Source organism: Pseudophryne corroboree, chromosome 10 (assembly GCF_028390025.1).
Source record: "Pseudophryne corroboree isolate aPseCor3 chromosome 10, aPseCor3.hap2, whole genome shotgun sequence".
In the NCBI taxonomy this organism is placed as follows: Eukaryota; Metazoa; Chordata; class Amphibia; order Anura; family Myobatrachidae; genus Pseudophryne; species Pseudophryne corroboree.
In genome coordinates this window covers 193,516,647-193,536,096 of record NC_086453.1, presented here as the reverse complement: position 1 = coordinate 193,536,096, position 19,450 = coordinate 193,516,647, and the positions used below count along the sequence as shown (strand labels likewise).

General features: G+C 49.1%; 1 protein-coding gene across 4 annotated transcripts in view; it reads right to left on the bottom strand.

Annotated features, from left to right (window-relative positions):
- Nucleotides 1-19,450, bottom strand: part of LOC134966338 (Golgi integral membrane protein 4-like) — a 504,615-nt gene that overhangs the window by 79,435 nt on the left and 405,730 nt on the right. For all 4 annotated transcript variants that reach the window (XM_063943009.1, XM_063943008.1, XM_063943006.1 and 1 more), the window contains exons 11-12: nucleotides 18,734-18,801; nucleotides 1,197-1,328 (exon numbers count right to left, since the gene is read on the bottom strand). In XM_063943009.1, coding sequence (XP_063799079.1) covers nucleotides 1,197-1,328; nucleotides 18,734-18,801 — 200 coding nt within the window. The remainder of the gene's footprint in view (nucleotides 1-1,196; nucleotides 1,329-18,733; nucleotides 18,802-19,450) is intronic.

Sequence of the window (19,450 nt, the reverse complement as noted above, 5' to 3'; positions counted from 1 at the left end):
AACATCACACAAGTGCTAGTTTAAGCCACCGCTAGCCAGTTTACATGGGGGGGCTCTAGCGGGCACCATCCAGGAGGGTCCCGTATGCCGCGCCCGCGTTTAGCCACACCATGAGTGAACCGGGGGAGCCCCCCTAGCGGTCGCCACCTTCAGGCATTTGTTAGGGGTATACAGCATGCTGCGATTTCGACAGTTAAGGCGCAGTGCCCCGCTGAACAAACAACTTCTCAGGACGATGATCCTGCAGTGGGGAAGTGGCTCTGACACCTTGCAAGGCCGGTGACCGCCCCCCCCAACTCCCACAGCGCAGGTATGTTGTTGCATACCGAAAAAAATAAAAAAGTTTTAAATGAAATTGAAGAAAACTCTCTGGAGCTGCAGAGATGTGCATCCTCTCCTGAGGGCACTTTTTTCTAAACTGCCTGTGGGAGGGGGCATAGAGGGGAGGAGCCAGCACACCCTGTGAAGAAATTTAAAGTGCACCGGCTCCTTTGGACCCCATCTATACCCCATTGTACTAAGTCTCCCCAATATCCCTTATGGATGCTAGAGAAAACTCATCTGGCATATTTTAAATGCGGTCAAGTGCCGCCTAGCGTTTAACTGGATATCTACCCCCTTCCCTGACCTCTGTCAAAAATCAGCGATCTGGTTTACTTACCAGATGGAATTTATTTTTAGCATAATCTACAGTAAAGCTGCTCTCTTTTCCTCAACCTGGTCCCCATGGCTATCATTTAATAAAGCCCCTCAGTATATGATCTACGGACTTTAACTCAGTGGCTTCCAGTGTGATTCCCCCCAGTGTCCTCTTTTGCATGTGTTTGTGCAGCTTTGCAGTTTATTGTCCTTAACATGTTTATATTGAAACAACTTTGTAATGTCGATTACATGCTTTTTGTCATGCTATACTGTGATTTGATCATGCATGAATGTACTAATGTATCACTCCCTCCCCTTTTTTGCTTTCTGCCCTTCCCATTCCCACCTTCCCAATTTTCCTTTTAAGAAATTCTTCAATATAAAATTGATGCGTAAAGAAAAATATATTCAAGATTCAGAGGAGATTGTGAGAGGATTACATGCTGTATATAGCATGTATAATACTTACTATATGATTATATATTTGCTTTCCCCACCAAATGGTGAGGAGCAATTGCGCATAAATGGATAGATACTTCATGCATACACCCTACCTGAATTTTCTTCTCTGTTTTTTCTGCCTCCTCTTCCTCCTCAAATTCTGGTCTGTTTATTTCAGCTTCTTCATACTCATCTTCACCTTGATTGTTGGGGTCTTTGGCTGGATCAGCAGCATCCTCTGAAACCTGCAAGAGGGATTTAGCCAACACTCAATACTTGCAACTGGATAAAGTTGATGAAAATGTCACTTGCTCCTCTGGGGTATAGAGAAGGGTGAGATATTCTGCCAGAAAATGTCCAACTTTGTGTCTAACCTAATTTTTTTGTTTTACAACTAAATTAAATAAATTGGGTAATGTACCAGGAGCAATATCAGAGGAGGGTTGGAGTTATAGAAGGAAACGGTAGAGAAAAAGGATTGTGTTGAATATGTTGGTGAAAAGATGTGTCTGTGGTTAATAAATATGGGCAATTTGAACAAGCTTTTTCACAATTACCAATTTAAAATTTTACCCAATTAGTTTTTTTCCCCCACATACAGAAGTTGTAAAATTGTGCCCAGATCATTGTCAAGTAAGATTTTTGGGCAAAAAGAAAGACCTGGACCCATGGACCTCGAAGAAATAGAGTTAACTAAGGGTCCATGGTCTCCACAGGAAATACCTTGGGATGTCTCAAAGCAACTGTAATAGGAAGGGAATGCATCTAAGCTGAAAGGAGGACATTGTGGCCAAAGGTTGCATCCTGAGAGGCAAACGTATCAAAGGCATAGAACGTAAGAAACACGTGGGAAGAAGACCACGTAGCAGCTTTGCCCAGTTGTTCAGGAGACACTCCATGGTGTGCTGCCCATGAAGCACCCACAGAGCGAGTAGAACTGGGAAGATCAGCCTGTGTGTAACCCTGTGAGGTGGTCATGTGGAGCCAAAGGGCCAACGTTTGTTTATTGGTGGGCCAGCTTCGCTTGTGGAATCCATAGAGGATGAATAAAGAATCTGTTTTCTGTCTGAAAGTGGTACAGTCCACGTAGATCCTGAGAGCACGGACCACATCCAACGATGCTTCCTCCTAAGAAAGGCCAGATTCCTGGAAGGCCGGTACCATATTGGTTCATTAATATGAAATTTAGACACTACCTTATGCAGGTATCCACGTGGTGGAATATCATGAAGGGGGAGTGACAGGAGAGAGCTCCCAAGTCGGAGATTCTTCATGCTGAAGCTATAGCCTGGAGAAACAGTCGGAGATTCTTCATGCTGAAGCTATAGCCTGGAGAAACAGAGTCTTAGCTTTGAGCCACTTGAGGTCCACCGACTCCAGTGGTTCAAAAGTAGTCCCTTGTAAGGCCCAAAGAACCAAGTACAGATCCCACGGACCAACTGGAGGGACGAATGGAAGCTGTATCCGGAATACCCCTTGGAAGAAGGTAAGCATATCCCGTAAAGAAGCCAGTCTTTTCTGGAACCAGATGGACAAGGCCGAGACCTGGAGCTTCGGAGAAGCCAGGCGAACACCCATGGTTAGGCCCACCTGTGAAAAGGCCTACAATCTAGGGATCCTGAGAATTTAAAGATTGTAGTTACGATGTGCATACCACTGAAAGTATGCCATAGCCGGTGATATATGTGGGCTGAGGCTGGTTTCTGAGTCTGAATCATAATTTGAACCACTGCACTTGAGAAGCCTTTTTCCCTTAAGAGTGATATCTCAAGAGCCACGTTGTCAAAGACAGGCGAGGCAGGGCCCCTGAGAGTGCAGGTCTGGATGAAAAGGCAGAGGAAAGGGCTCAGCTATGGAGAGATCTTGCAGATCCATGCACCAATGGAGTCTGGGACATGCTGGAGCCATCATTATGATAGTGCCGCCATCCTCTTTGAATTTGCATAGTACTCTTGGACAAATCTGAAAGCTATCTGGGTTTAGAGACCACTCTCAGGCATGGATGTCATGAAAGTCCGCTTCCTAGTTGAGGACTTTCGGAATGAATATTGCGGAGATGGCTGGAAGATGGAGTTCTGCCCATGCTAGAATCCAAATTACCTCCTGCATGTTGAAGACTGATACCATTAAGTCCAGTGTCTGCATTGCCGAATGGACCAAGACTCGTGGACTGTGGAGTAGGCTGTGGATGCGCAACTGCAATATTGAAATCTTGACCTGAGGAAGGAAGATACGTTGAACGCTGGTGTCCAGTAGTGCTCCTAGGTGGAGCATCCTCTGAAATGGGATGATCAAGGATTTAGTCCAGTTGATTAGCTATCCGTGGCTCTGGAGAAATGACATTGTCAACCATAGGTGATGTTCCAGGACCTCTGGAGATTGCGTCAGGGAAATGGTCATCCAAGTAAGGAAGTATTTAGAATTCCCTGCTGTCTAAGATGGGCTGCCATCACCACCATGAGCTTGGTGAACACCCTGGGAGCTATGGGCAGTCCAAATGTAGGGCCTGGAATTGGAAATACTGACATTGGACATGTGTATCCCAGGAGACCATGTACTCCCCGGTCGCATAGCTAGGACAATGAATCGGAGAGTCTTCATACTGAATTTGTGGACCTTGAGGTACTTGTTCAGAAACTTTAGATTGAGAATGGGACAGTATGACCCATTTGGTTTCTGAACCAAAAGGAGTGTAGAATAGAACCCCTGCCCCTGTTGAGATTGTAGAGCAGGGATAATGACCCCTGACTGTAGAAAGGAGTGGATGACTCCTTTCAGTACCTGCGCTTTGCCAGGATCCGTTGATGGAGTGGTAGGAAAGTATTGTCTGGGAGGACACTTCAGGAATAAAAGAACGTAGCCGTAAGAGGCCACTTCTAGGACCCCGGCGTTGGTTGTTACTTGACGCCATGTATGGGCAAACTGAGGAAGTCGGCCTCCCACCCTGGGGTCCCCCAGGGGGAGATCCGCCCCGCCAGGGTAAGGTTTTGATCACTGACTTGATAGGTGGACAACTAGCAGCCCAAGCCTGCTTGGCCTTGGGTTTGGAGGACTTGATGGTGCAAGACAATTGTGCAATGGTGTGACCTCTGGTCTTGGCCTGCGGACGAAATGACCGAAAGGATGAAGTCCAAGGCCGCACTGAAAAAGCTGAAGACAAGCAAGCTGTCTTGGAGGTTGCCAGTTTCTAAACAATCTTATCCAGCTCTGGCTGCTGGAAACCCATTGCGGGAGCTATTGAAGGCTGCAGTGGTTGTGGTATATGCACAGGGAGAGCCACAGGTGGGGTAGCAATATGGTCTGCAATTTTGACAGTAACATAGTAAAGGATGTCCACTGGGGCTCCTGCACAGGGACTGGGGAGGGGGGTTGGGGTGAGGTGCTGGGAGGTACAAGACAGGCTGTGCTCTGACCATCCTGTGATAAATATGGAGGTAAAACCTCCATGTTACAGGTATTACATCTACCAGAGTAGGTGCTCCAGCCTGCTTAGCCTTATTTTTGCCAGACATGACTGTAAGGGGTGTACACACACAATATGGCAATATGCACCATGTGACTGAAACAGTATGTGACAATGAGCTTACACAAGGCTCACTTAGTGAGAGAAAAAGGTACAGGGGATGCAATTATAATGTAGAGCAAGGAAAGGAGAAGTACAAATAGCAGCACTAGCATAAGTCACATACAATGCAGGAAGAGAAATTTAACTCCATGGGCATTGGTATCAACTACCCAGCCCAATGGAGGAGGCTGGTAGGATTCGGCGCTGTGTATAACCTGCTATCTTGGAGAGGTATACAGGAAGACTCAGCCAACCACCTCTGGGGACCTGCAGAGCTCCGTAATGGCTGCCCAAAGTCTCTGGTGAGGGAGAATGAGGGAGGAGCAGCGAATGGTGCCCTGGACTGGGGGAGGGGCTGCCGGGGAAGCGCTGACCCCCCCTATGCAGACTTCCACCACTGGTTCTTCCGGCATTACATATGTCCCCAGCGCCAGTGTATATATAAGCCCTGGTGGTCTAGTGCAGTGGTGGGTACACTCTATGGACCGGGAGCATGCGGGAACCCGCCTTACCTGTCCCCCACGTGTCCGGTGCAGTCCTGGGTATCCCCCCCTGTGCCTCTGCTAGATGGAAATGTGCAGGGGGCCCCGCAGAAATCACATACCCAGTTGTGGTGTTGCAACCCGGTGGGGGTGTTGGAGGAACAGCGCTGGCATCCTCTGGACTGCCAGGTGCTGTCTGCTCAAGTAAAAATAATAGAGAAAAAAATACTAAAAATTTAAAATCTTGGGCTGCATACTGCAGCCCCTGTTCAGTGGTGATCAGTTCCTACTGGCACTGAAAAAACTAAAAAGTGTCTTAGCATGGGGGGAGGAGAGGAGCCCAGTGCATCCTGGGAGGCTCACAAGCTTAATCTGTTCGGTGCCAGTCCTGGTTTCCACCAGCATACCCAAGGTATTCCCTGTGGAGACCATGGACCCCGAAGAAGAAAAATAGGTTATGTAGTTTAATCAGTCTAATATGAAACCAGCACAAATTAGCTTAAATCCAATTTCTCTTACGTCCTAGAGGATGCTGGGGACTCCGTAAGGACCATGGGGATAGACGGGCTCCGCAGGAGACATGGGCACTTTAAGACTTTAGGAATGGGTGTGCACTGGCTCCTCCCTCTATGCCCCGCCTCCAGACCTCAGTTTACTACTTTGCCCAGAAGAGACTGGGTGCATTACAGGGAGCTCTCCTGAGTTTCCTGTCAGAAAGTATTTGGTTAGGTTTTTCATTTTCAGGGAGCCTGCTGGCAACAGACTCCCTACATCGAAAGACTGAGGGGAGAGAAGCAGACCTACTTCTGTGAGTTTCAAGGCTCTGCTTCTTAGGCTACTGGACACCATTAGCTCCAGAGGGATCGGTACGCAGGTCTCACCCTCGCCGTCCGTCCCAGAGCCGCGCTGCCGTCCTCCTCACAGAGCCGGAAGATAGAAGCCGGGTGAGTATGAGAAGAAAAGAAGACTTCAGAGGCGGCAGAAGACTTCATGATCTTCACTGAGGTAACACACAGCGGTGAAGCTGTGCGCCATTGCTCCCATACACCTCACACACGGCAGTCACTGTAAGGGTGCAGGGCGCAGGGGGGGGGGGGCGCCCTGGGCAGCATATAAACCTCTTTCTGGCAAAAATAGGTATATATACAGTTGGGCACTGTATATATAAAGAGCCCCCACCAGTTTCAGTATATTTGAGCGGGACAGAAGCCCGCCGCCGAGGGGGCGGGGCTTCTCCCTCAGCACTCACCAGCGCCATTTTCTCCACAGCACAGCGCTGAGAGGAAGCTCCCCGGACTCTCCACTGCTTAACCACGGTGAAAGAGGGTTTTGAAGAAAGGGGGGGGGGGGGGGGGCACATCATTTGGCGCATTTATATATGTACAAACAGCGCTACTGGGTAAACATAAATTTATATAGTGTTTGTTCCTGGGTCATATAGCGCTGGGTGTGTGCTGGCATACTCTCTCTCTGTCTCTCCAAAGGGCCTTGTGGGGGAACTGTCTTCAGGTAAGAGGATTCCCTGAGTGTGTGGTGTGTTGGTACGCGTGTGTCGACATGTCTGAGGTAGAAGGCTTTCAAGGGGGAGGAGGAGGAGGAGAGAATGAGTGTGGTGTCTCCGTCGACAACGCCGACACCTGACTGGATGGATATGTGGAAGGTTTTAAGTGCTAATGTAAATTTATTGCACAAAAGATTAAACAAAGCTGAAGCTAGGGAGCAGCCAGGGAGTCAACCCATGTCTGTCCCTATGTCGCAGGGACCTTCGGGGTCTCAAAAGCGCCCACTATCCCAAATTGTAGACACAGATACCGACACGGATTCTGACTCCAGTGTCGACTACAATGATGCAAAGTTACAGCCAAAAGTGGCTAAATGTATTCGATATATGATTATTGCAATAAAAGATGTTTTGCATATCATCAGAGGAACACGAGGGTACACATGTATAAGGGAAAGAAACCTGAGGTAACCTTTCCCCCCTCACATGAGTTGAACGAATTATGTGAAAAAGCTTGGGAATCTCCAGACAAAAAACTGCAGATTCCCAAAAGGATTCTTATGGCGTATCCTTTCCCGCCTACGGACATGATACGGTGGGAATCCTCCCCTAAGGTGGACAAAGCATTAACACGCTTATCCAAAAAGGTAGCGCTGCCATCCCAAGATACGGCTACCCTCAGGGATCCTGCTGACCGCAAGCAGGAGGTTATCTTGAAGTCCATTTACACACACTCTGGTACCTTACTCAGACCGGCGATTGCGTCGGCCTGGGTTTGTAGCGCGGTAGCAGCATGGACAGATACCTTATCAGCGGATATTGAGACCCTAGATAAGGATACCATTTTATTGACCCTAGGGCATATAAAAGATGCGGTATTATATATGAGAGATGCTCAAAGAGACATTAGTCTACTTGGTTCTAGAATCAACGCGATGTCCATTTTGACTAGACGAGTTCTATGGACCCGGCAATGGACAGGTGATGCCGACTCAAAGAGGCATATGGAGGTTTTACCTTACAAGGGTGAGGAATTGTTTGGGGAAGATCTCTCGGACTTGGTCTCCACAGCTACAGCTGGTAAATCAAATTTTCTACCTTATATTCCCTCACAGCCTAAGAAAGCGCCACATTATCAAATGCAGTCCTTTCGATCACAAAGAAACAAGAAAGTACGAGGTGTGTCCTTTCTTGCCAGAGGTAAGGGCAGAGGGAAAAAAAGCTAGTTCCCAGGAACAGAAGTCCTCCCTGGCCTCTACAAAATCCACCGCATGACGCTGGGGCTCCGCTACAGGAGTCCGCCCCAGTGGGGGCACGTCTTCGAGTTTTCAGCCACATCTGGGTTCACTCACAGGTGGATCCCTGGGCAATAGAAATTGATTCCCAGGGTTACAAGCTGGAATTCGAAGAGGTGCCTCCTCGCCGGTTTTTCAAATCGGCCCTACCAGCTTCTCCTCCGGAAAGGGAGATAGTGTTAAATGGAAAGGGAGATAGTGTTAAATGCATTCACAAATTGTATCTTCAACAGGTGGTGGTCAAGGTTCCCCTGCTTCAACAAGGGAGGGGATATTACTCAGCCCTATTTGTGGTCCCGAAACCGGACGGTTCGGGCAGACCCATTTTAAATTTAAAATCCCTGAACCTATACTTGAAAGGGTTCAAGTTCAAGATGGAATCGCTCAGAGCGGTCATCGCCAGCCTGGAAGGGGGGGATTTTATGGTATCTCTGGACATCAAGGATGCATACCTTCATGTTCCCATTTATCCACCTCATCAGGCGTACCTGAGATTTGCGGTACAGGATTGTCATTACCAATTTCAGACGTTGTCGTTTGGACTTTCCACGGCCCCGAGGATTTTCACCAAGGTAATGGCGGAAATGATGGTGCTCCTGCGCAAGCAAGGTGTCACAATTATCCCGTACTTGGACGATCTCCTCATAAAAGCGAGATCAAGAGAGCAGTTACTGAACAGCGTATCACTTTCACTGAAGGTGTTACAGCAACACGGCTGGATTCTCAATATCACGAAGTCGCAGTTGGTTCCTACGACTCGTCTGACTTTCTTGGGCATGATTCTGGATACAGACCAGAAAAGGGTTTATCTTCTGATAGAAAAAGCTCAGGAACTCATGACTCTAGTCAGGAATTTATTGAAGCCAAAACAGGTGTCAGTGCATCACTGCACTCGAGTCCTGGGAAAGATAGTGGCATCATACGAAGCCATTACCTTCGGCAGGTTCCATGCGAGGACTTTCCAATGGGACCTATTGGACAAGTGGTCTGGGTCACATCTACAAATTCATCAGTTGATCACCCTGTCCCCCAGAGCCAGGGTATCTCTCCTGTGGTGGCTGCAGAGTGCTCACCTTCTAGAAGGCCGCAGGTTCGTCATTCAGGACTGGATCCTGGTGACCACGGATGCGAGCCTCCGAGGTTGGGGAGCAGTCACACAGGGAATAAACTTCCAAGGTCTTTGGTCAAGTCAGGAGACTTGTCTTCACATCAACATCCTGGAACTGAGGGCCATATACAACGCCCTACGTCAAGCGGAGACCTTACTGCGCAACCGACCAGTTCTGATCCAGTCAGACAACATCACCGCAGTGGCTCATGTAAACCGCCAAGGCGGCACAAGGAGCAGAGAGGCAATGGCGGAAGCCACCAGGATTCTTTGCTGAGCGGAAAATCATGTAAGCGCACTATCAGCAGTGTTCATTCCGGGAGTGGACAATTGTGAAGCAGACTCTCTCAGCAGACACGACCTGCATCCAGGAGAGTGGGGACTTCATCAGGAAGTCTTCGCACAGATTGCAAGTCAGTGGGGACTGCCCCAGATAGACATGATGACATTCCGCCTCCACAAAAAGCTGCAGAGGTATTGCGCCAGATCAAAAGACCCGCAGGCGGTAGCTGTAGACGCCCTAGTGACACCGTGGGTGTTCCAGTCGGTCTGTGTTTCCTCCTCTTCCTCTCATCCCAAAGGTGTTGAGAATAATACGGGAAAAGAGGAGTACAGACAATTCTCATTGTTCCAGATTGGCCACGAAGGACCTGGTATCCGGATCTACTGGAAATGCTCACAGAAGATCCGTGGCCTCTTCCTCTACGACAGGACCTGTTGCAACAGGGGCCCCGTCTGTTCAAAGACTTACCACGGCTGCGTTTGACGGCATGGCGGTTGAACGCCGGATCCTAGCGGAAAAGGGCATTCCGGATGAGGTCATTCCTACTCTGATAAAGGCTAGGAAGGACGTGACAGCTAAACATTATCACCGTATATGGCGAAAATATGTTGCTTGGTGTGAGGCCAGGAATGCTCCTCCGGAAGAATTCCATCTGGGCCGTTTCCTTCACTTCCTACAAACTGGAGTGAATTTGGGCCTAAAATTAGGCTCCATTAAGGTTCAGATTTCGGTCTTATAAATTTTCTTTCAAAAAGAATTGGCTTCTCTCCCAGAAGTACAGACTTTTGTAAAGGGAGTGCTGCATATTCAGCCTCCTTTTGTACCTCCGGTGGCGCCTTGGGACCTTAACGTGGTGTTGAGTTTCCTTAAGTCGCACTGGTTTGAACCACTTCAAACGGTGGAGTTGAAATATCTCACTTGGAAAGTGGTCATGTTAGCCTTGGCTTCGGCTAGGCGAGTGTCGGAATTGGCGGCTTTGTCTCATAAAAGCCCCTATCTAGTTTTCCATATGGATAGAGTGGAATTGCAGACCCGCCGTCAATTCTTGCCTAAGGTGGTGTCATCTTTTCATATGAACCAACCTATTGTGGTGCCTGTGGCTACGCGCGAATTGGAGGATTCAGAGTCCCTTGATGTAGTCAGGGCTTTGAAAATTTACGTGGCCAGAACGGCTAGAGTCAGAAAAACAGAAGCATTGTTTGTCCTATATGCGGCCAACAAGGTTGGCGCCCCTGCTTCAAAGCAGACTATTGCTCGCTGGATCTGTAACACGATTCAGCAGGCTCATTCTACGGCTGGATTGCAGTTACCAAAATCGGTTAAGGCCCATTCCACTAGGAAGGTGGGCTCTTCTTGGGCGGCTACCCGGGGGGTCTCAGCTGCCGAGCTGCTACTTGGTCGGGTTCAAACACTTTTGCAAAATTCTATACGTTTGATACCCTGGCTGAGGAGGACCTCCTGTTTGCTCAATCGGTGCTGCAGAGTCATCCGCACTCTCCCGCCCGTTTGGGAGCTTTGGTATAATCCCCATGGTCCTTACGGAGTCCCCAGCATCCTCTAGGACGTAAGAGAAAATAAGAATTTACTTACCGATAATTCTATTTCTCGTAGTCCGTAGTGGATGCTGGGGACTCCGTAAGGACCATGGGGAATAGCGGCTCCGCAGGAGACTGGGCACAAAAGTAAAGCTTTAGAACTACCTGGTGTGCACTGGCTCCTCCCCCTATGACCCTCCTCCAAGCCTCAGTTAGGATACTGTGCCCGGACGAGCGTACACAATAAGGAAGGATTTTGAATCCCGGGTAAGACTCATACCAGCCACACCAATCACACCATATAACTTGTGCTCTAAACCCAGTTAACAGCATGATAACAGAGGAGCCTCTAGAAAAGATGGCTCACTACAGCAATAACCCGATTTTTTGGTAACAATAACTATGTACCAGTATTGCAGACAATCCGCACTTGGGATGGGCGCCCAGCATCCACTACGGACTACGAGAAATAGAATTATCGGTAAGTAAATTCTTATTTTCTCTGACGTCCTAGTGGATGCTGGGGACTCCGTAAGGACTATGGGGATCATACCAAAGCTCCCAAACGGGCGGGAGAGTGCGGATGACTCTGCAGCACCAAATGAGAGAACTCCAGGTCCTCCTCAGCCAGGGTATCAAATTTGTAGAATTTTACAAACGTATTTGCTCCTGACCAAGTAGCTGCTCGGCAAAGTTGTAAAGCCGAGACCCCTCGGGCAGCCGCCCAAGATGAGCCCACCTTCCTTGTGGAATGGGCTTTTACAGATTTTGGCTGTGGCAGGCCTGCCACAGAATGTGCAAGCTGAATTGTACTACAAATCCAACGAGCAATAGTCTGCTTAGAAGCAGGAGCACCCAGCTTGTTGGGTGCATACAGAATAAACAACGAGTCAGATTTTCTGACTCCAGCCGTCCTGGAAACCTATATTTCCAGGGCTCTGACAACGTCTAGCAACTTGGAGTCCTCCAAGTCCCTAGTAGCCGCAGGCACCACAATAGGTTGATTCAGGTGAAACGCTGAAAACCACCTTAGGGAGAAACTGAGGACAAGTCCTCAATTCCGCCCTGTCCGAATGGAAAATCAGATGAGGGCTTTTACAGGATAAAGCCGCCAATTCTGACACGCACCTGGCCCAGGCCAGGGCCAACAGCATGACCACTTTCCATGTGAGATATTTTAACTCCACAGATTTAAGTGGTTCAAACCAATGTGACTTTTGGAACCCAAAAACTACATTTAGATCCCAAGGTGCCACTGGAGGCACAAAAGGAGGCTGTATATACAGTACCCCTTTCACAAACGTCTGAACTTCAGGGACTGAAGCTAGTTCTTTTTGGAAGAAAATTGACAGGGCCGAAATTTGAACCTTAATGGACCCCCATTTCAGGCCCATAGACACTCCTGTTGCAGGAAATGTAGGAATCTACCTAGTTGAAAATTCCTCCGTCGGGGCCTTACTGGCCTCGCACCACGCAACATATTTTCGCCAAATGCGGTGATAATGTTTTGCGGTTATATCTTTCCTAGCTTTGATCAGGATAGGAATGACTTCATCCGGAATGCCTTTCTCCTTCAGGATCCGGCGTTCAACCGCCATGCCGTCAAACGCAGCCGCGGTAAGTCTTGGAACAGACAGGGTCCTTGCTGGAGCAGGTCCCTTCTTAGAGGTAGAGGCCACGGATCCTCCGTGAGCATCTCTTGAAGTTCCGGTTACCAAGTCCTTCTTGGCCAATCCGGAGCCACGAATATAGTGCTTACTCCTCTCCATCTTATAATTCTCAGTACCTTGGGTATGAGAGGCAGAGGAAGGAACACATACACTGACTGGTACACCCACTGTGTTACCAGAGCGTCTACAGCTATTGCCTGAGGGTCCCTTGACCTGGCGCAATACTTGTCGAGTTTGATAAACATGTGGAAGACTTCTGGGTGAAGTCCCCACTCTCCCGGGTGGAGGTCGTGTCTGCTGAGGAAGTCTGCTTCCCAGTTGTCCACTCCCGGAATGAATACTGCTGACAGTGCTATCACATGATTTTCCGCCCAGCGAAGAATCCTTGCAGCTTCTGCCATTGCCCTCCTGCTTCTTGTGTCACCCTGTCTGTTTACGTGGGTGACTGCCGTGATGTTGTCCGAATGGATCAACTCCGGGTGACCTTGAAGCAGAGGTCTTGCTAAGCTTAGAGCATTGTAAATGGCCCTTAGCTTCAGGATATTTATGTGAAGTGATGTCTCCAGGCTTGACCATAAGCTCTGGAATTTCCTTCCCTGTGTGACTGCTCCCCAGCCTCGCAGGCTGGCATCCGTGGTCACCAGGACCCAGTCCTGAATGTGCGGCCCTCTAGAAGATGAGCACTCTGCAACCACCACAGGAGAGACACCCTTGTGCTTGGTGACAGGGATATCCGCGGATGCATCTGAAGATGTGACCTGGACCATTTGTCCAGCAGGTCCCACTGGAAAGTTCTTGCGTGGAATCTGCCGAATGGGATTGCTTCGTAGGAAGCCACCATTTTTCCCAGAACCATTTCATTGATGTACTGAGACTTGGCTCGGTTATAGGAGGTTCCCGACTAGCTCGGATAACTCCCTGACTTTCTCCTCCGGGAGAAACACCTTTTTCTGGACTGTGTCCAGGATCATCCCTAGGAACAGAAGACGAGTCGTCGGAATCAGCTGCGATTTTGGAATATTGAGAATCCAATCGTGCTGCCGCGACACTACCTGAGATAGTGCTACACCGACCTCCAACTGTTCCCTGGATCTTACCCTTATCAGGGAATCGTCCAAGTAAGGGATAACTAAAATTCCCTTCCTTCGAAGGAGTATCATCATTTCGGCCATTACCTTGGTAAAGACCCGGGGTGCCGTGGACCATCCATACGGCAGCGTCTGAAACTGATAGTGACAGTTCTGTACCATAAACCTGAGGTACCCTTGGTGAGAAGGGTAAATTGGGACATGAAGGTAAGCATCCTTGATGTCCCGAGACATCATGTAGTCCCCTTCTACCAGGTTCGCAATCACTGCTCTGAGTGACTCAATCTTGAATTTGAACCTCCGTATGTAAGTGTTCAAGATTTTAGATTTAGAATTGGTCTCACCGAGCCGTCCGGCTTCGGTACCACAACAGTGTGGAATAATACCCCGTTCCCTGTTGCAGGAGGGGTACCTTGATTATCACCTGCTGGGAATACAGCTTGTGAATGGCTTCCAAAACTGCCTCCCTGTCAGAAGGAGACATCGGTAAAGCCGACTTTAGGAAACGGCGAGGGGGAGACGTCTCGAATTCCAATTTGTACCCCTGAGATATCACCTGAAGGATCCAGGGGTCTACTTGCGAGTGAGCCCACTGCGCGCTGAAAATCATTGAGACGGGCCCCCACCGTGCCTGATTCTGCTTGTAAAGCCCCAGCGTCATACTGAGGGCTTGGCAGAGGCGGGAGAGGGCTTCTGTTCCTGGGAACTGGCTGATTTCTGCAGCCTTTTTCCTCTCCCTCTGTCACGGGGCAGAAATGAGGAACCTTTTGCCCGCTTGCCCACGAAAAGACTGCGCCTGATAATACGGCGTCTTCTTATGTTGAGAGGCGACCTGGGGTACAAACGTGGATTTCCCAGCTGTTGCCGTGGCCACCAGGTCTGAAAGACCGACCCCAAATAACTCCTCCCCTTAATAAGGCAATACTTCCAAATGCCGTTTGGAATCCGCATCACCTGACAACTGTCGTGTCCATAACCCTCTACTGGCAGAAATGGACAACGCACTTAGACTTGATGCCAGTCGGCAAATATTCCGCTGTGCATCACGCATATATAGAAATGCATCTTTTAAATGCTCTATAGGCAATAATATACTGTCCCTATCTAGGGTATCAATATTTTCAGTCAGGGAATCCGACCACGCCAACCCAGCACTGCACATCCAGGCTGAGGCGATTGCTGGTCGCAGTATAACACCAGTATGTGTGTAAATACATTTTAGGATACCCTCCTGCTTTCTATCAGCAGGATCCTTAAGGGCGGCCATCTCAGGAGAGGGTAGAGCCCTTGTTCTTACAAGCGTGTGAGCGCTTTATCCACCCTAGGGGGTGTTTCCCAACGCACCCTAACCTCTGGCGGGAAAGGATATAATGCCAATAACATTTTAGAAATTATCAGTTGTTATCGGGGGAAACCCACGCATCATCACACACCTCATTTAATTTCTCAGATTCAGGAAAACTACAGGTAGTTTTTCCTCACCGAACATAATACCCCTTTTTGGTGGTACTCGTATTATCAGAAATGTGTAAAACATTTTTCATTGCCTCAATCATGTAACGTGTGGCCCTACTGGAAGTCACATTTGTCTCTTCACCGTCGACACTGGAGTCAGTATCCGTGTCGGCGTCTATATCTGCCATCTGAGGTAACGGGCGCTTTAGAGCCCCTGACGGCCTATGAGACGTCTGGACAGGCACAAGCTGAGTAGCCGGCTGTCTCATGTCAACCACTGTCTTTTATACAGAGCTGACACTGTCACGTAATTCCTTCCAACAGTTCATCCACTCAGGTGTCGACCCCCTAGGGGGTGACATCACTATTACAGGCAATCTGCTCCGTCTCCACATCATTTTTCTCCTCATACATGTCGACACAAACGTACCGACACACAGCACACACACAGGGAATGCTCTGATAGAGGACAGGACCCCACTAGCCCTTTGGGGAGACAGAGGGAGAGTTTGCCAGCACACACCAGAGCGCTATATATATATACAGGGATAACCTTATATAAGTGTTTTTCCCCTTATAGCTGCTGTATTTTTAATACTGCGCGTAATTAGTGCCCCCCTCTCTTTTTTAACCCTTTCTGTAGTGTAGTGACTGCAGGGGAGAGCCAGGGAGCTTCCCTCCAACGGAGCTGTGAGGGAAAATGGCGCCAGTGTGCTGAGGAGATAGGCTCCGCCCCCTTCTAGGCGGCCTTATCTCCCATTTTTCTGTGTATTCTGGCAGGGGTTAAATTCATCCATATAGCCCAGGAGCTATATGTGATGCATTTTTTTGCCATCCAAGGTGTTTTTATTGCGTCTCAGGGCACCCCCCCCCAGCGCCCTGCACCCTCAGTGACCGGAGTGTGAAGTGTGCTGAGAGCAATGGCGCACAGCTGCAGTGCTGTGCGCTACCTTGTTGAAGACAGGACGTCTTCTGCCGCCGATTTTCCGGACCTCTTCTGTCTTCTGGCTCTGTAAGGGGGCCGGCGGCGCGGCTCTGGGACCTATCCATGGCTGGGCCTGTGATCGGTCCCTCTGGAGCTAATGTCCAGTAGCCTAAGAAGCCCAATCCACTCTGCACGCAGGTGAGTTCGCTTCTTCTCCCCTTAGTCCCTCGATGCAGTGAGCCTGTTGCCAGCAGGTCTCACTGAACATAAAAAACCTAAAACTAAACTTTTCACTAAGCAGCTCAGGAGAGCCACCTAGTGTGCACCCTTCTCGTTCGGGCACAAAAATCTAACTGAGGCTTGGAGGAGGGTCATAGGGGAGGAGCCAGTGCACACCAGGTAGTTCTAAAGCTTTACTTTTGTGCCCAGTCTCCTGCGGAGCCGCTATTCCCCATGGTCCTTACGGAGTCCCCAGCATCCACTAGGACGTCAGAGAAAATAAGATTTTAAACCTACCGGTAAATCTTTTTCTCGTAGTCCGTAGAGGATGCTGGGCGCCCGTCCCAAGTGCGGACTACTTCTGCAAGACTTGTATATAGTTTTGCTTACATAAGGGTTATGTTATAGTTTTCATCGGTCTTGGACTGATGCTATGTTGGTTTCATACTGTTAACTGGTTAGTAAATCTCAAGTTATACGGTGTGATTGGTGTGGCTGGTATGAATCTTGCCCTTGGATTAACAAAAATCATTTCCTCGTACTGTCCGTCTCCTCTGGGCACAGTTTCTCTAACTGAGGTCTGGAGGAGGGGCATAGAGGGAAGACCCAGTGCACACCCATTCCTAAAGTCTTTCTCAAAGTGCCCATGTATCCTGCGGAGCCCGTCTATCCCCATGGTCCTTACGGAGTCCCCAGCATCCTCTACGGACTACGAGAAAAAGATTTACCGGTAGGTTTAAAATCTTATTTTCACATACCCTCCAATATTTCACTGCCAAAAAAGGTACACTTGGACCACCAGAGTAGGTGTGTCTTTGCCACCCAGAGGCATATCAGCTAGAGGAGGCAGGTCTTACCCACCCATGGGGTGTATCTTTCCCACCCTCAATTTCATTTTTAAGTTTAATTATGTTATTTATTCATTTAGAGCAGTTAGGGTTAATGCAGGAACACCCCCGGCAATGTAGGGGTTAACAAATTGGTAGGTTACACCTGCAGAGGTATTGCAGTGATTCGCTAGGAATTACAGTGTGCCTGTTATAGAATGCCACTACAGGGTGGGGTGCTTGTGCACCTAAGTGTTGGCGATACAGTGGTCATCTGAAGCCCTTTGGGCTGTTGCATGGTCCAGTAAAGCAGTGCTGTGGCCACAGTGCCCACCAGCTCCAGGCAACAACAGACAGAGCAGCAGCACAGTGCTGTGGCTGCTGTCCTAACCGGGTTGAGGGCTTTGCTGGGCCAACTCGGTCAGTGTTCCCGGTACAAGTTGGTGCCATCACCTGTGCCAGTCATATATGTGTTACTACATATATGCAGAGGCGTAGCTAGGGTTTTCGGAGCCCAGGGCAAGATGGAAAATGGCGCCACCCCCCCCCAAAAAAAAAGCATGTGCGCACGCCAGATACATTGCCCCACAGTGCCAGATACATTGCCCCATAGTGCCAGATACATTGCCCCACAGTGCCAGTTTCATTGCCCCACAGTGCCAGTTTCATTGCCCCACAGTGCCAGATACATTGCCCCACAGTGCCAGATACATTGCCCCACAGTGCCAGATACATTGCCCCACAGTGCCAGTTACATGCCCCACAGTGCCAGATACATTGCCCCACAGTGCCAGTTACATGCCCCACAGTGCCAGTTACATGCCCCACAGTGCCAGATACATGCCCCACAGTGCCAGATACATTGCCACACAGTGCCAGATACATGCCCCACTCAGTGCCAGATACATGCCCCACTCAGTGCCAGATACATGCCCCACTCAGTGCCAGATACATGCCCCACTCAGTGCCAGATACATGCCCCACTCAGTGCCAGATACATGCCCCACTCAGTGCCAGATACATGCCCCACTCAGTGCCAGATACATGCCCCACTCAGTGCCAGTTACATGCCCCACTCAGTGCCAGTTACATGCCCCACTCAGTGCCACCCCCCCCCGGTCACTCGCCGCTTGTGTTGATATGTGAGGGGAGGAGAGCGCAGCACCTCTCCTTCCCCTCACCGCTCCAGGTCTCCAATCAGGAGCCGGTCCGCAAGCTCTGATTGGCTAACGCCGCCGGAGACCGGACACACGCAGCGCTGCTGGCAGCGATGGTGAGGGGAGGGAGAGACGCTGCGCTCTCCTCCTCTCACATTTCGTCGTGACGGGGGCGAGTGGGGCATGATGCCCTGGCCGGCGGCGGCGCCCCCCTCTCCTGGGCCTGCTAAGGCGCCCAAGGCACGTGCCCCACTCACCCTACCCTAGTTACGCGTCTGCATATATGTAAGCACAAATATTAGCAGAAGGCTGCTTGCACATATTAAGAGCCATGTTTCTGCATAACACAAAGAAAAGGAGGACGTGAGAGAATAAGTAAATGTATCCCTGACAGTCCAAGATAGTGATCTATAGGGATTAAAGCGCCCTGCAGCCTGCTACAAATCACATATCTGCTGCATCTCAATGAGCTTGGCGTTATCAGTGCACAATTACGGTGGTTGAAAAGCAGAGAGCTGAATGGTAATGTCTCTTCCTTACCAGAGTGTCTTGCCCTACGTGCTGCTTCTGAGACTGCAGGATCTCCTCTCTGTCAATCATCCCAGCATCTGCAAGAGGGTGATTCAATTATTAATCTAGGCAGTTTTGTTTTTTACCTTGCACATGCACAGCAAGTGGCAGATGCACGTGGGCCTCAATCATTCCATCTACACCAGTGTGACAAGATAATAATAACCAGACATATTCAGATTAGATTAATCAAATGACCGTATGCTACACAGTGGAGGCAGCTATTTTGTGGGCTGAAACCAGTGAGTATATTCAATCACTAGGAACATGTGACATCACTGAGGTATGAGGTATGCAAGTCCTTATGTCTCAGAAATAACACTATTTCCTGGTTAAATATTGGTTCAGCTAACAATACGGTTGCCATGGTATAGTGAAATAGAAATGTACACTTAGAAAATAACCTGTACTAAGGTTCATCATCAGTGCACAAACAAATGTGAATACTATGTTAACAAATTGTAAGCGCCATAACGCAGGGCCCTCTCCCGTCATGTGCTGTTCTTTCCCTCGCATGTCCCATCAGCTCCTCCTCAATGGCAACATCGGCAACAAACCGTTGGTTTGAGCCGCCATTGCTTTACTGGGTATAATGACTGCATGTGCAGCAATGGTTATATATCCTGCATCCCATGTTTTGTATAGTAAGTCTTTTACACTTTTTCTTATGCTTGCACAGTATCAGTT